Source organism: Glandiceps talaboti, chromosome 3 (genome assembly GCF_964340395.1).
Source record: "Glandiceps talaboti chromosome 3, keGlaTala1.1, whole genome shotgun sequence".
NCBI classification, from domain to species: Eukaryota; Metazoa; Hemichordata; class Enteropneusta; family Spengelidae; genus Glandiceps; species Glandiceps talaboti.
This window is the reverse complement of record NC_135551.1, coordinates 22,736,003-22,750,532: the sequence shown is the minus strand read 5'-3', so window position 1 is coordinate 22,750,532 and position 14,530 is coordinate 22,736,003. Positions and strand designations below refer to the sequence as shown.

At 36.3% G+C, this 14,530-nt stretch overlaps 1 protein-coding gene across 1 annotated transcript in view; it reads left to right on the top strand.

The window, feature by feature from the left end:
* Positions 1-14,530, top strand: part of LOC144432837 (neuronal acetylcholine receptor subunit alpha-10-like) — an 80,263-nt gene that overhangs the window by 33,148 nt on the left and 32,585 nt on the right. The window contains exon 2 of the mRNA XM_078121132.1: positions 12,721-12,732. Within this exon, the coding sequence (XP_077977258.1) occupies positions 12,721-12,732 (12 nt within the window). The remainder of the gene's footprint in view (positions 1-12,720; positions 12,733-14,530) is intronic.

Below are 14,530 nucleotides of genomic sequence, written 5' to 3'. Positions count from 1 at the left end.
GAGTCACCTCCATTCTATCCTTTAGTAACAAAACATGCCGATATCGACATATTTCATCACATTTGACTTTGTACAGAGACCATGCTTCCTGCTTAGTTGTATTCCATTTGAATGTTTCAACAATGTCATACATAAACCAAAATGGACAGGTGTTATGCTTCGATGGTACAATCCTAGGAAAGGCGATTTATATCGGATACATGTTTACGTACCTGTGCAACCCCAAAAGCGATGCGTGTGATACATTTAAATTATGCTGCTGAAGTCAGCAGTTTTATATACTGGGATTGCATCGCAAAGGTTAACGACAAGTTTTCGCCATCAGTGGATCCAGACTTTTCGAAGTCCGTCCTTGATGAACTAAAGTAGTAACATGACCTTTAACCCAAAATGCTTAAGAAATATATACGTTTAAGTAATAGTGTTGCCTCCCGGGCGTTGCCTACATGCATGGTGTTTGATAACTCCATTTAAGTGTCTTTATTAAACCTCATACTTGCTACACTAACAGTATGTGTCTACCTCATAGTGTATCTTTACACGTACACAACACCGTAGAAAAAGACAACAATAGAAACACTGCGTGAAAACCTTCAGCCTCGAACAGAGAAGAAATTTATAGTCACCGTATAATTGGTTTAAGTTTGAGAAGAGCAAAAAAGAACGAGTGTTGTTATATATTGCAGGTGTTATTCCTTCAGTTGGAAACAGTCAAGTGTTTGATGTCTGTTATAACTCTATTTTATTTAAAACATTACTTTACACTTTGGAATGTTTTGTATTTTATACGAGAAAATTCCTCGGGTAACATAAACATTGTTGAGAACGTATATAGAACACTAATTGAGATCTGACGTATACAAATCAAAGTGATAAGCTAGGATGTCTTCACGGCAACACATCAATTGTCTACGTATCGCGCATGTTTTGTTTGTAAATTGGGTGTGAATTCACGATGAAGCAATAATGAAATGTGGGTATATATATAAATAATTTGCCATGGGTGAATAAACTTGTCACTCAAATTTGAATCAGACAGGAGTGTTGTTACTCAGGAATTAAACCTTGTCCCTCTTTCTTATTTTTAAAAATCGATTTCAGAGATTTGTTTCCCCAAAATGTTATATTACACTGCCAGTTGTCATCATCATCATCATCATCATCATCATCATCATCATCATCATCATCATCATTACACTGTTTTGACGTGAAAGTGACTTAACTCATTGAGTGACGACATTAACATAGGTGACTTGTGAAAAATTGACGGAATGGCAACACTGTCCGTCCGAATTTCATTGAATTCATTTCGATTTGACGCTTATCATAAAATTATCAATAAAATTGCAAAGGCTATCATATCAACCCCCATGGCGTGTTATCTACATGTATTGAATAAACATCACTCCATTGACATTCCACACACAGTTTAACTCGGGCATATAGGATCAACACAAGATTCTTGTAAGTTTCAAGGGATAGTCCATACGTGTCAGACACTTGAAATGCTGTTGCCTGGCCCTTAGTATATTGATTCGACTCATGTCAATATTTTATGACTAGGGAGTAACGTTAAGAATGAGACCACGTGGTCATTGAGTTACATGCTACGAGTTCTTTCCACCGTATAGACACGGCTCTTAATTAAGTTAAACCGCTGAATGCCACTGTTAAGTGATACAATAGAGGTAACGAAACGCCCTCTTTCTCAACAACAACAACAACAACAACAACAACAACAACAACAACAACAATCTTACTTACATTGTTACATTTTATCGTCTGGTTTGAAGCAAATCTTAAGTTTCTAATATTGCTACATTAACAAATATCTTATTAACATTGTGACTGGCTCGACTAAATCTTACTAACACCGTTTCATTCCATCCTTTGTTGTAACAAACTTGTTGCTATTTGCTTTTCATCATCTATAATTACTTTAGGAGATTGGCGCCAAATCATAAAAACATTTAAACAATATATATAACATTGTTAATGTAAGTTTTTGTCACGTCCGAGGACATTTAGTAATTTTAGTAAAGATATTTGTGGAGCCAGAAAAAAGAAATGTAACAATGTTTTAATAGTAAGATTTTTGTGAAGCCCAGATGATTTGTTTCAACTTAACTTAAATGCACTATATGACAATTTTGGCTTGGGTTTGTTTGTTTGTTTGTTTGTTGTTTGTTTATATGTTTGCTTGCCTGGTAGTTTATTTTTTAACATACACTTTGTCATTCTTCATTCTATTACATATTATTTGAAATGTTACGCCACCGAATTGAAGACTGTGTTGAAATTTCAACCATGCGGTGGCGCACCTCAACTTATCGCACTTGGTTGGGTCACATCTCTTTTCACTTGACTATTTCAAATGCTTCAGCCGAGTACTAATGACGACATATTGTATTTGTAATGGCGTAAATAAGTCGTTTGAAAACTACAGCAATGCCAAATAGAACCACACACATGTAGTTCACAGATATTTATTGTCACAGTGATAACAAACCGTATTCAATACATGAAGGAAAAATGAAAATAGGACGTGAAACATTATTAAAGGGTATTTAATAGTAAATGAGGCATGAACAATTTCTATCATAACACATATTTTAAATTATGCAAATAAAAAGATAATACTACTTTGTTTCTATCCTTGATAATAATATTACATGTATTACTCATTTTATCTTCCCCATAAAAACTAAACCAGTGGGACAATTTTCACATTCAATTTTAACGAGGCGTGATATGAGAGGCACTACGAGAAGTTATGAGCCTGTTCAGTGATGACTCCAATAAACCTGTTGCCAGTGTTGCCGGTTCTTAGATACATCGTGCGTCTCCCCACAACGCACCATGTATTCTGTGCAAGCAGGGGAGTTTGCACGTACACGTTACTCGGTGTTGAAGGGGGTGGTGGTGGTGGTGGTGGTGGTGGTGGTGGTGGTGGTGGAGGTGGTGGTGGTTAGCGTCACCTGACTGTACCCTGGGTTTACCAGTAAAATCCACCCCTCACTGTCGGTTGTGTTTAGTCTCTGTTCTATAATTAAAATTACTCACAATTAAAGAGGTCAACATGTCTTTCCATGCATCGTTTCGTGATTAAAATTTCAAATGTAATGTAAAAAAGCAAACAAGCCTAAATAAACGAACAACATTATAGACATCATTTCACGCAATGCATCTTGGAACCGGAAAAGACTTCTGTAGAAAGAACTTCTTTGCATTGTTCTTTCGAATTTTACAACCTTCTAAATATGGTCTTGAAACTCATATCCTGTTTACTCTGTTCTACCGAATGTGAATATCTTACAATCATTTTTAGCCATGTAATAATTTTTTTTATCTTTATCATCCGTTCAATCAGTTATCTACATTCGATAGCTTCTGAGCTATAGTGTGTTTTCATTTTCTTCAGTATGCAATAGGTCATTCCAGACTGCAAACAGGAAATTGAGAATACAGCCCCCTCGCTCAAATTGGGGTATCATCACCTCAGTCATCGTACCATTTCTCAAGAGCTTTGTCCCTTGGTATTCTATAGAGGTGTAAATCAGGGATGTTTTTCGTATTGTTCAGACATCGAGGAAAGCAGCAGTGCTCTATGATTAACCGAGTAATCTATACCATGTATACCCCTCAAAGTACGCACAGACAGGAAGTAGAGCGCCACCATGGCAAATTTTGGAAAGGCCTATTGAATGTGGGTGTAACTCATACGATGTGATTATAAGGTGAGAAATGTTTTCATTTCGATAAAGAGAATTGAATAGAATAAAAGAACCGTTTTTATTCAGAGAGTGAACATTCAGCTCGAAGAAAAGACTAGTCAGGGAAAGAAAAAACAAACAGCAAAATCAATTGTATTCAACCATAAAATATCAGCAAATTAAATCAAATCAAAGCAATGAAAGCATCACTAGCATGTTTGCTTCACCACAGGTTTTCAGCCAAAACTGAGGTCTCAATTGAAATTTAATGTACCAATAGTCAATGATTATTTGTGTACTCAGCAAGGGCTTTGTATAGTTTCCCATTCCACCTGGTATGTCAAACAAAGTGAGCATTCTACAAATTGTCGAATGAAAAATTGTAGTGAATTGCGCCGTCTCGTGCCGAGTCATATAAACGTGCAAGCCATGTAAAATGTACCTGGTTATTAAATCTGGACTGGAATTCGTTCTACAAAAGATCACTTTTTTTAAAAAGAAGGCATGGCGAATACTGTATTAGCAGCTCTTTGAAGAACAGTAAGGAACGGGGGACTAATAAGCAAGTAACAAAATAAGACGTGTAGCGGACAACTGTGATTAGCTTTCATATTCAGTTGAACAAAATATTGAGTGTAGCTCTTAAACGACATACTGCCCTGGCTAATGTAACTGACACTGTTTTTCTTCATTGTTCGGGTTGATACACAATCGCTGTTGATTTCAAACTCGGTCATAATTATACCTTGAGTACGTAAATCTTTGTAATCCTAGCTTCATTACTAACGTGATTTACCATTTTAAAGTCTTAATTGTTCCCACAGCAATACCTAATCTGATTCTATTATACGGATACTTACACCGATAATACTCTCAACATGTTTAATCAGCGAGAATTATACTATCTCTTTATTCGGTGTATTTTCATAGCGGAACATACCATTCACAGGAGGTAGGGGAGGGGGGAGTCTGTTTAAATGAATAAAGCAATGTATAGAGATCGGTATAATTCAAATAATTCAAGAACATGATTTTCGTATAAGATATTCTTTTTATATCGAAATGCAATACGGTAGAAACTAGTTAAATTTAAATATGTCGGTCTGGCTCAACAAAAGACTGTCGTGTTCGTCATATGGCGCCACAAAAATATTACAGATATCAACATCGCGCCATGTTATCATCTGTCTCGACCACAATCTCATTGACATTTCTACTTTTTATCCTCTGGCACAATAAACATTGAAGTACAATTGCTACATTTAATCCACTAACTTGCCTTTAAAAGTATACTTTGTTACGATGTTCACGTATATGGTTTAACATTTCTGTTAAGCCAAACTTATATAAAATGTAGCAATGTTAGTCAAATTTCTGTTGAGCCAAACGATAAAGTGTGGCAATGTTATTAGTAAGATATTTGTTGAGTCAAACAATGAAATACTAATATTGTGTCGAACCAAACGATACAATGTAGCAATTTTATTAAAATTTCGTTGATTCGGAATATAGAATGTTAAGTAAGATTTCTATTGTTCCAAACAATGAAATGTAGCATTGTTAGTATGATCATGTTGAGCCAGACGATGGAATGTAGTAGCAAAGATGTTTGTTGAGCGATGCGATGTTTTTGTTGTTCCAATCAGCAAGTTTTCATTATACATTTGTATTAATATACGTTGATATATTACAGTAGTCCAAATGTTACCATTTCACGTTACTGTACTGTTAAAGGAGCACAAGCTGGGTTTATACGTTTCGTTTCGTTTCGTTTCGCTTTGTTTTGTTTTGTTTTGTTTTGTTTTGTTTTGGGGATAATTTTGCTTATTATTATAGTATATTTCACCATAACTTGTTATTTTCAGAATTCAAACCAGGTATTCAAGTATAACACATAAACGATTCGATAACATAATGTATTATACATTATACTAAAATGTAGTGGAAACCGTTATTATGCTGTCATTAAACTACTGATATTTACACAATACTGGTATAGTTTAATTATGGTTTTATGTTTATGTATTTTCACTCAAGTCAATTGCTTATAAACTCAGCCTGTGCCATTGTAAACTTCTGCATTCATTTTATACTAACCCTTTCCGTGTATGCCATATGGCTTCCAATTAGCTGCTACATGTATATACGGAACACAATATGTTAAGAGTGCTAGTGGTAATACAATGACAACGAGTGTACAGCGCAGATGGTCAGAGAATTAATAAATGATCGATCACTGCTGTCCATCCTTCATAACGAGCTAAGATGTACACCCGAACAGAATTCTACATCCGTGTCATATCACAACTTTGCTTGATCATTTGTCTAAATTTATAGAATTGCAATATATGCGGTCAGTGCCCTAGACATGCTAGGCTTGAAGAGTTGAACAGAAGACGAAACACTTTTTAATAATTACATCTCAAACTTTAATGGTACGTAATCCTAGTCAAGTTGTCTCGGGTAAGTTGTGTTGCGTGTGTACTTGAATACATTCTACTTGAACTAAAGCATATTCAGCCATCACTTTCTGTTGACAGAAGTAGTGGAGTCATGATGATGGACGAATGGTTAGAGTGGTCGGCGTGGAATCTGCAGGTTGCAGGTTCGAACCAGTCACCGCCGATTGTTTCTATGAATGGCTAATGTCCTTTGTTAATGTGGTTAAAATGGGAACCACACTTGTGCCAACCCAGCTATATACAATGTAATTGGATACCTGGTAGAATAGAGGTTGCAATAGATTGTATGCTATAACCCATCTATAATTGGGGAAATTTATAGTTGGATAAAGAGTGCAATTAATTGTATCTCCCCGGGAGTTGAGAAGGTATAACTGGTCGTTGTAATGTTTTAGATCCATGCCAGGGGTAATTAATGTAAAGCGCTTTAAGCACAGTGTAGGAAAATGCTTCATAAGTAAAGTTATTGTTATAACATTATCACGCAACCCTGATATTCACTATTAGTCGATGACGTAATTAGTTTGATTAAAGGTGAACACCACTAGAGGAAATAAAGGCATTTTCATAAACATTATAGAAGTTGGCTTCTGGGGTCATTTTATGATTTCACATCACATAAATTTCACTCGATTGCCAAGAAACACCAAATAGAAAATCATTTTCCCCTCTATTGTTCTTTCACTGTAGTCTAGATGCTAGACCTTTGGTTTTTCTTCCGATACAATATGACAAGGTCCAATTGGTCATTTTATCGAGGGTGGTTCACTGTCGGGCGTTCCACCCTTAATCAAGTGACCTTAATTAAGACTACTTTCACTGGTGCACCATACAGACCTGCATATTTATTAGATGTACACTGCATATACATGCAACTAAATTGCCATCGAATTCATGCCGACAAAAACAACATATTAGTAAAGTATTTTCACCCGAGTGTAAACAGTATTACCTCAGCTTATATCACTTTAATGAAACTGGCCTTGTAGTTTATGCTATCATTTTATAGTGTGTGGTTAAGTGATTTACTCAAATAAACACCGGATGAAATACATGATGAAAAACAAATTTGTCATGAAATGTTCATTTTCTGATGAACTTGAATCAACTGCGTTCGCAAATGTAAAAAGAGCGTTTGATACTTTTTTCTAATTTGAATATTGAGGAAACATTTCATTTCTCAACGCAGTGTGGCTATATCTTTACATCGTCTTTTTGAAAGGAGAGTTTATTTTTGTGTGTGTAGACAAATCTATCACTGTGGATGTATTATATCTTCTTCATCTTCTTCTATGCTTACACAATGTATGTAAGCCAAAAGATGTTCGTTTGTTTGTTGACTTATTTTGATAAAAGTGACTTACACGCTCGATTGGGCTGGCAGTTGATTATTCGTTCTGTGTAACTACTAACTAATATGCAATATATATTCAAACGATCATATTCTTAACTGTTGACGCCCTCTGTGTTAGCTTCTTCGCTTGATATTCCTTTTTACTTCAAGGATTCTAGACTAAGGTCAGATAAAACACACGTTGTGATACCCTGTTTTACCTAACCTAATCGCGCCTCAAGATTGGTCACTAGGTTATCGCGTCTGATACACATCCACCAAATGATGTTATTTCGGAAGCTAAATTATTTGATAATATTACGATCTGAAACACACGACAGTTATAACTATATTGTCATGGCAAATTCAATCAAGATGCAATCAAGAGGAAACATGTGCATTCCGTTGAAAATGTTGTTGAAGTAGCTGGTTTTACTTCCACAGCGACAGGGGAGCTCCGGATATGATCACGTTGGAACAAAGTTATATTCGTTACCATCTGTATTAACAAATTTACGTACAGCTGGTCTTGAATATAATTCTGAGTTTTGATTTCAGATATGCATGGATAACTAAATTTCAAACTAACAAAAATATTTCATGAGCCGTTGACAGCAATTCATAGGTCAAAAGGGTCATTATATGGCAGGTCAAATAAAAAAGTCAAGGTCAATATCAAGTTAGGATAAAAAGAAAATAGGTGTAAAACACCTAACACCAGAAGAAAGTTGGTCGCGGTGCCAGTGACTGATAAAATAGTACGTAGTATATCAAAGACCGTTGTATTCAGACACTGGGGTTTAAGGCCCAAGTAACTGTAACGTTTCGCTATTTTGCATTCAATTTTTGCCGTTGAATCAAAAATTTATTAAAATATCGTTCGTGTTAGAATTGTGATTGAAATCAAATGCAAAGTACCGTGACGTATATAGAAGTATGATGTAGTGGCTGGCCCTGTTTTGTACACACATGTGCCGAATGCATGTATGTTGCAATTGATAAGCTTATCATGATGAATGAAGATTTATTTATACAAAAGAAATTGATATATCGTCGGTGATGGATAGGGAAACGATATAGATCTCTGAATTTTGATATCGAACTGTTGTCTTCTATAGGACGAGTATTTATACAATACGCATAATCATATTCGAAATCATATTCGTATTCAAATTCAATCCATATTTATATTCGTATACACAATCAAATTCATCATACTCATGTGTATTTGTACGTATAATCATATTCATAGTCATAATCATATTCGTATTCATATTCACCTTAATTAAATGTATGAAACACTAATTTACTGAATATAATACTTTTTGGATTAAAGAAATTTGCTTTCGCAAAGTTCAAAGCTCACCAGACTTATGATGAATCAACGCCAATTTAAGGTCATATTGCTATCTCTTGAGGACAGTTACCCAAAGAGTTGCTTGCATAGTCTCAAATGACTAATGATTACTATATATTCTTACTTTCCATCGCAGACTTTTTTGTTTTGCTTAAAGCGATATCATTTGTTTTCGTAACAAATTTTATCCCCCGAGGCTGACCATTATGTATGAATGTTTTATGTGTATGTTAGAACGATCGATATCTTTTAGAACGTTTCGGGTGGTTTATCTCATTCTTGTGAGTATATCTGCAGTGCTATTTTTTGCATTACTTTATCGCTAATTGTTACACCTACAACTTATATTGTGATTAATGTTAATTAATGTTAATTTTGATAACTATCAGATCATTTAATGTCACCGCATATTGTATATCATACATCCCGTAAAAAAAACGCCAGTGCGTTTGCTTGAACACCGTACGCGTGAGCTAATGAAAGACTTCACGCTAGGACAAAATTAGGTTTAAAAACACCAAAAAAACCAGGGGGTGCCTCTGATGTAGATTCAGGCGATGCTTTTAAGAGTTTGTTAATATATGTGGAAGTTATAATGTAACACTAACAGTCGTATTTGATTGTTATAAAATGCAGCATTCTATTAGTAAGCAGATTCATGGGATCCAAGCTTCTGTGATGTTTATCATTTTGAGAAGTTATTATCGACACTAATTACACTGCATATATTTGTATGAAACTTGCCACATCCCTTCTTACCACGTGTAAGCAAAAACACTAATATGTTTTCGCGGTTTGTATGTCACATCATAGTCCTTTTGATTGGACGAGAGCCCAACAAAGCCGTGGTGGAATATTGATATACCAGTGGTAAAACTATCTGGAACGAGGATATGACGTTCCCTATACACAACATGGGTGACTATGTTGTCGGCCTTACTCCAGAGTACATAGACTTAAACGGAAATTGTGTCGCAATGTATAGTCTACTACATTTCTGTTTTTCAGAAGGCCGACTGAAATGAAATATTGCATGTTAGAGTTCCGAAAAAAGTTACAACGCCATTATGTTGACAACTAACATTGAAAATACCGAAATATTTCTTATGATGTAATATGTATATATTCAAGATCGGCCGATCACTAAAGAAAGAAAATTATTTGGCCAACACACGTGAAAAACTTCCATACAGAGACGGGGGGGGGGGCTGAGGAGAACATGGAGGCGATTGTTTACGGATCGGAGCCCATCTGCAAAATGCCTTGCGACCTTGCCATGATAAGTTCTTAAGCCTATATTCAATGATGAGGTGGGTGACTGCCATGAGAATGTGTTTGTGTATGCCTTATTCATTCTCTCCCTCTCTCCCTCTCTCTCTCTCTCTCTCTCTCTCTCTCTCTCTCTCTCTCTCTCTCTCTCTCTCTCTCTCTCTCTCTCTCTCTCTCTCTCTCTCTCTGAACGCATTTCTCAATCAGTTAGAGGCCAGCTTCAGGCAAAACGCCTACGCTCTGGAGCGGCTAATATAAGATATAGTTAGAATATGCTCACATGTAGCACATAACAAACGATATTTGACACGTACTTTAATTGCTAATGCAGGACATTTGTCATTTATATAAGCAAGTAGGAATATAAGTTTTCTATTTAATTCCCAACTCTGCTTATGATCTTGATTTGAAAAACCTCATCATCATCATCATCATCAGCATCATCATCATCATCATCATCATCATCATCATCACCATCATTTCTTGTTACGTTTGATATGTGTACTTGACATGGTTTTCACGTTGGTACCATAGTGAACACTGTTATTTCGTCAGAGGGGTTATATTAAAATAATGCACTGGGTTTTTTGTAACACCATCATCACCCCATCCCTACTAGTTTCTAGCTATCCACCTTCAATCATGCTCATAACATCAAACATCAAATCAGACACGAGATTACTCATATGGTTGTGTTGTCTGGCAATTGAACAGGTTTAGGTCTCATTCTAATGTCAGTATGCGGAAAAAAGAACATCACCCATTTCGTCGATGTTGACCGAGACAAGAAAATCGATCTTACTTTGAGATACTCATCAAATGAATGGTACGAATAACATTTTCCTGCGATTCTAACTTGACGACGTCGCTTTGTCGATGACCTGTTCGATTCTACAACTTACGACATAACTCATCATCGCGAGACATCAACCTTAAAGACAGTGCAAGCAAACGAGGTTATATTCCTTCTTTGCGTCACCAGTAAAGATGCGCTATCAGTGTCATTATGATTCAAATTCTCGTTAAACTTCAGTCAACTAGTCATCAACGTTTAGAGAACATCTGTTGTTGAACATTGTTTTTCATCTCTTTTGTCATAGTGTCATGGCCCTGCAAGTAAGATTAAATGCGGAATATATGGGTCTGCAACGTGGCTTACTAAGCCACAGCAAAGATTTATAGTCCACCTGATGGCCATTTCAAGTCTGTGTTATGGTACGCAAAAGCCGTTTGCGTGAAGAACATCAAGTGCCCTGGTAGTGTATTTTAGTGACGAACACCCACCAGGGTGGAGCCCTCAATGGCAAGAATCTGGGTAACCGAGACTAACATATATGTTGCATCAAAGGTCACATGAAATTTGTCACAAAAAATCAGGTGATGGGTACATTCTATGCTTTGTAATTGTGGATTTCCATCATTGGGTGCGCATCTACCAATTATACTTACTTCTTTTGTATGCAAAGTAACAAATAGGCTTTGATTTCTACTTGTCTACTATACACTCTACAACACATCTAAATGTACATGCTCCTTGTGAGCGGTAATTCAAATTGGTAATTAATGGTTGTCAAGAGAGATATCGTTTGTGCGGTTCAGACTATTTATCATAAACGCTTTCAACTTACATTGTTGAACTAGCATTTATAAAAGAGAAGGTGAAATTTACCATGAAAACCAATACATATTGCAAATAAAAACAGATGACAGATCTTTAGATCCGAATGTGAATGTGAATCCCAAAAATATTCAGTCTTTACCAGACCTGGCCTGGCCTATACCTGGCCTGCACCTCTGTTTTGTACCGACCGGTGTAGTAGCGGTAGTCCTTCACGTCTTCAGGAAGGCTAGGCAGACTTGTCAACCAGACCGAATATTAGCAAGACAGGTGTATATAGAATATGATATGATGGTCGGGATGAAGCGGTTGGACAAGTTTGGTGCAAGGAGTAGAGTAGAAGAAAGTGGCAGAATTCGTGCGACTGCCACAGTACCCTGAGGAATTTTGTGCAAGTCGCAAAGAAAATTCTTTTATACACGACAGTAAAGAACATATGAAGTGTTACCAGTCCGACATGAGCAGTGCGTCTCACGAAAGGACGCATAGGACGTACTACAATACTGCTCAATGGTCAATAAAAACATCAGTCGCGTACACTGACTGCTCTGTCCATCCACGTTGACGAAAGTGTTGATGCCTTCTCTTTTAGAGTAAATTGTTGTATAAAATCCTCAAATGCTGAGCTCTTGTGACCAAGATTCAGTGACAGTGTGTCTCGAATACCTCAATTCTGGTCATAAGAGCTTATAGCATTTGAGGTTTTCTGCAACTGTTACAATTTACTCTAAGACATCAAAGGTTGCGTCAACACCAGTCGATAGACCATAAACAGTTTGTGTATTTTCCACCATTGCCACCTCAGACAGACGCATCTTTTGATGTGTCCTGCTTTAGAGTAAATTGATGCATAAAATCCTCAAATGCCAAGCACTTATGACCAGAATTGTGTTTGTCTCGAACTCCTCAATTCTGATCAAACGGGCTTAGCATTTGGGGGGTTTCTGCAACAATTTTCTCTAAAACAGAAGACATCAAAGGTAACGTCAACATGAGTCGATAGACCAATAAGTTTGTGTCTTTTCCAACATTATCGTCTCACACTGACGCATCTTTTGATGTGTCCTGTTTTAGAGTAAATTGTTGGATAAGATCCTCAAATGCTAAGCTCTTATGACCAGGATTGTGTGTGTCTCAAACAAGGATTGCGTGTGTCTCAAACACCTAAATGCTAAGCTTATGACAAAAAGGGTTATTGTATTTGACGTATATATGGTAACTAGTCTTAAGAAGTGCATTACGCTCAATACCACATCTGTGAATTTCAAAGTCAAAAACTTACAGGAGCTTCGTTTCCCGTTTCTTCGATAGCCACTTAACTTCCAGGAGGTATTAAAATCTATGACTTACTCAATCTGTATGTTCATCTATAATGCATTTCAGAGATAGATTTCTTTGAACATCAAAGTTCTTCATTTCTTTCCACACTTTGCCATACGACAACTTGTTCCTGGGCCTTTTGTAATGATTATAAAATGAGGGGGATCACCATCTTATTTTGAAGCAACTCTTCATTCAGTTATATTCTCATAGAGTTATTAGTAGACACAGTATTCCGCGGCCATATTGGATTCTTAAATGACTAAATGTTGACATTGTGCTGACGTCTATTTAAAACGGTTGTACGATGACCCAATATTTGTTTATCGATTTTGAACTGAGAACATGTTGAAGCTTTCCTGAGCAAAGTACCAGCAAAGGTTTAAAGGGTTTAAACTTCGAGGCACATTTTACGTTAGACAAGCATTTGATATGATGATTGTTGCAAACTCATATCTAACAAACATAGTGTCATCGCCTGACGAATGTGTACAAGTGGAAACAACTATGACGTATAATTTGTTGATTTTTGATAGTTTCCCAAGTGAACACATCAGATCATTCCGGTACTACCTGGATACAACTCAAATAATCGTTTTCTCATCGTTTGTAATGTTGATAAAATGGTTCAATGAAATTGTTGAAATTAAGATCTTGACCTGTCAGAAAAATACATGTGTGAATTATGATTTGTCGATTTCTTCTTTCATGACATCGAGAGTCACAGACATTAATCAGTAACGGATATTAAAAAAAGGGAACATTGATTGGTCAACACGTCAGACAACATACATCTTGTAATTTCAATTCATTCGATATCCAATCTCATCAGTCCCGTCAGTTTTGACGGATACGTTTTATCGATAGCGTTGTCAGCTTGCTAAACTTCACACGATTGAATTTTTGACGTTTACCAATATTGTTAAATTTATCGCCGTGAGACGACCTCAAATTACCAAAGACACCGAAAAGTCCCTATGACCCTGTTTGTTTAGTGATTTTCCAAATTATCACTGCATAAGAGAACTGTATGATGGACCATTTACAACAGAAGACTGATAACTTCAAACGCTATGTCGTATGGTTCAAAAGTAATCTTACTAATTTTACTGCATAATATCACCTGGCTCGATAAGTGTAATCAGGACAGGTCGCCGAAATATAGCTCACGCAAAGGTAGGCCAGTTGGTAAGAATGTTATGGCGTCAAAACGATGAAATATAAGTGTCAGTAAGGTTTTCGTCGTGCCAGACAATAAAATGTTACAGTAATATCTAAGTCGTGCCCGATGACAAAATGTAGCTTAGTCGAATTAGTAGATGGCCTGTTTCACTGAGGTTAAAGTGGCCATATGGATGAGAATTTGGTATTTATTTTGGATTTTTATTTGATAAAACAGCTTCACTATGTTTTTCTACATGAAAAAATAATGCGAAAGAACATATACTAAGTCCATGT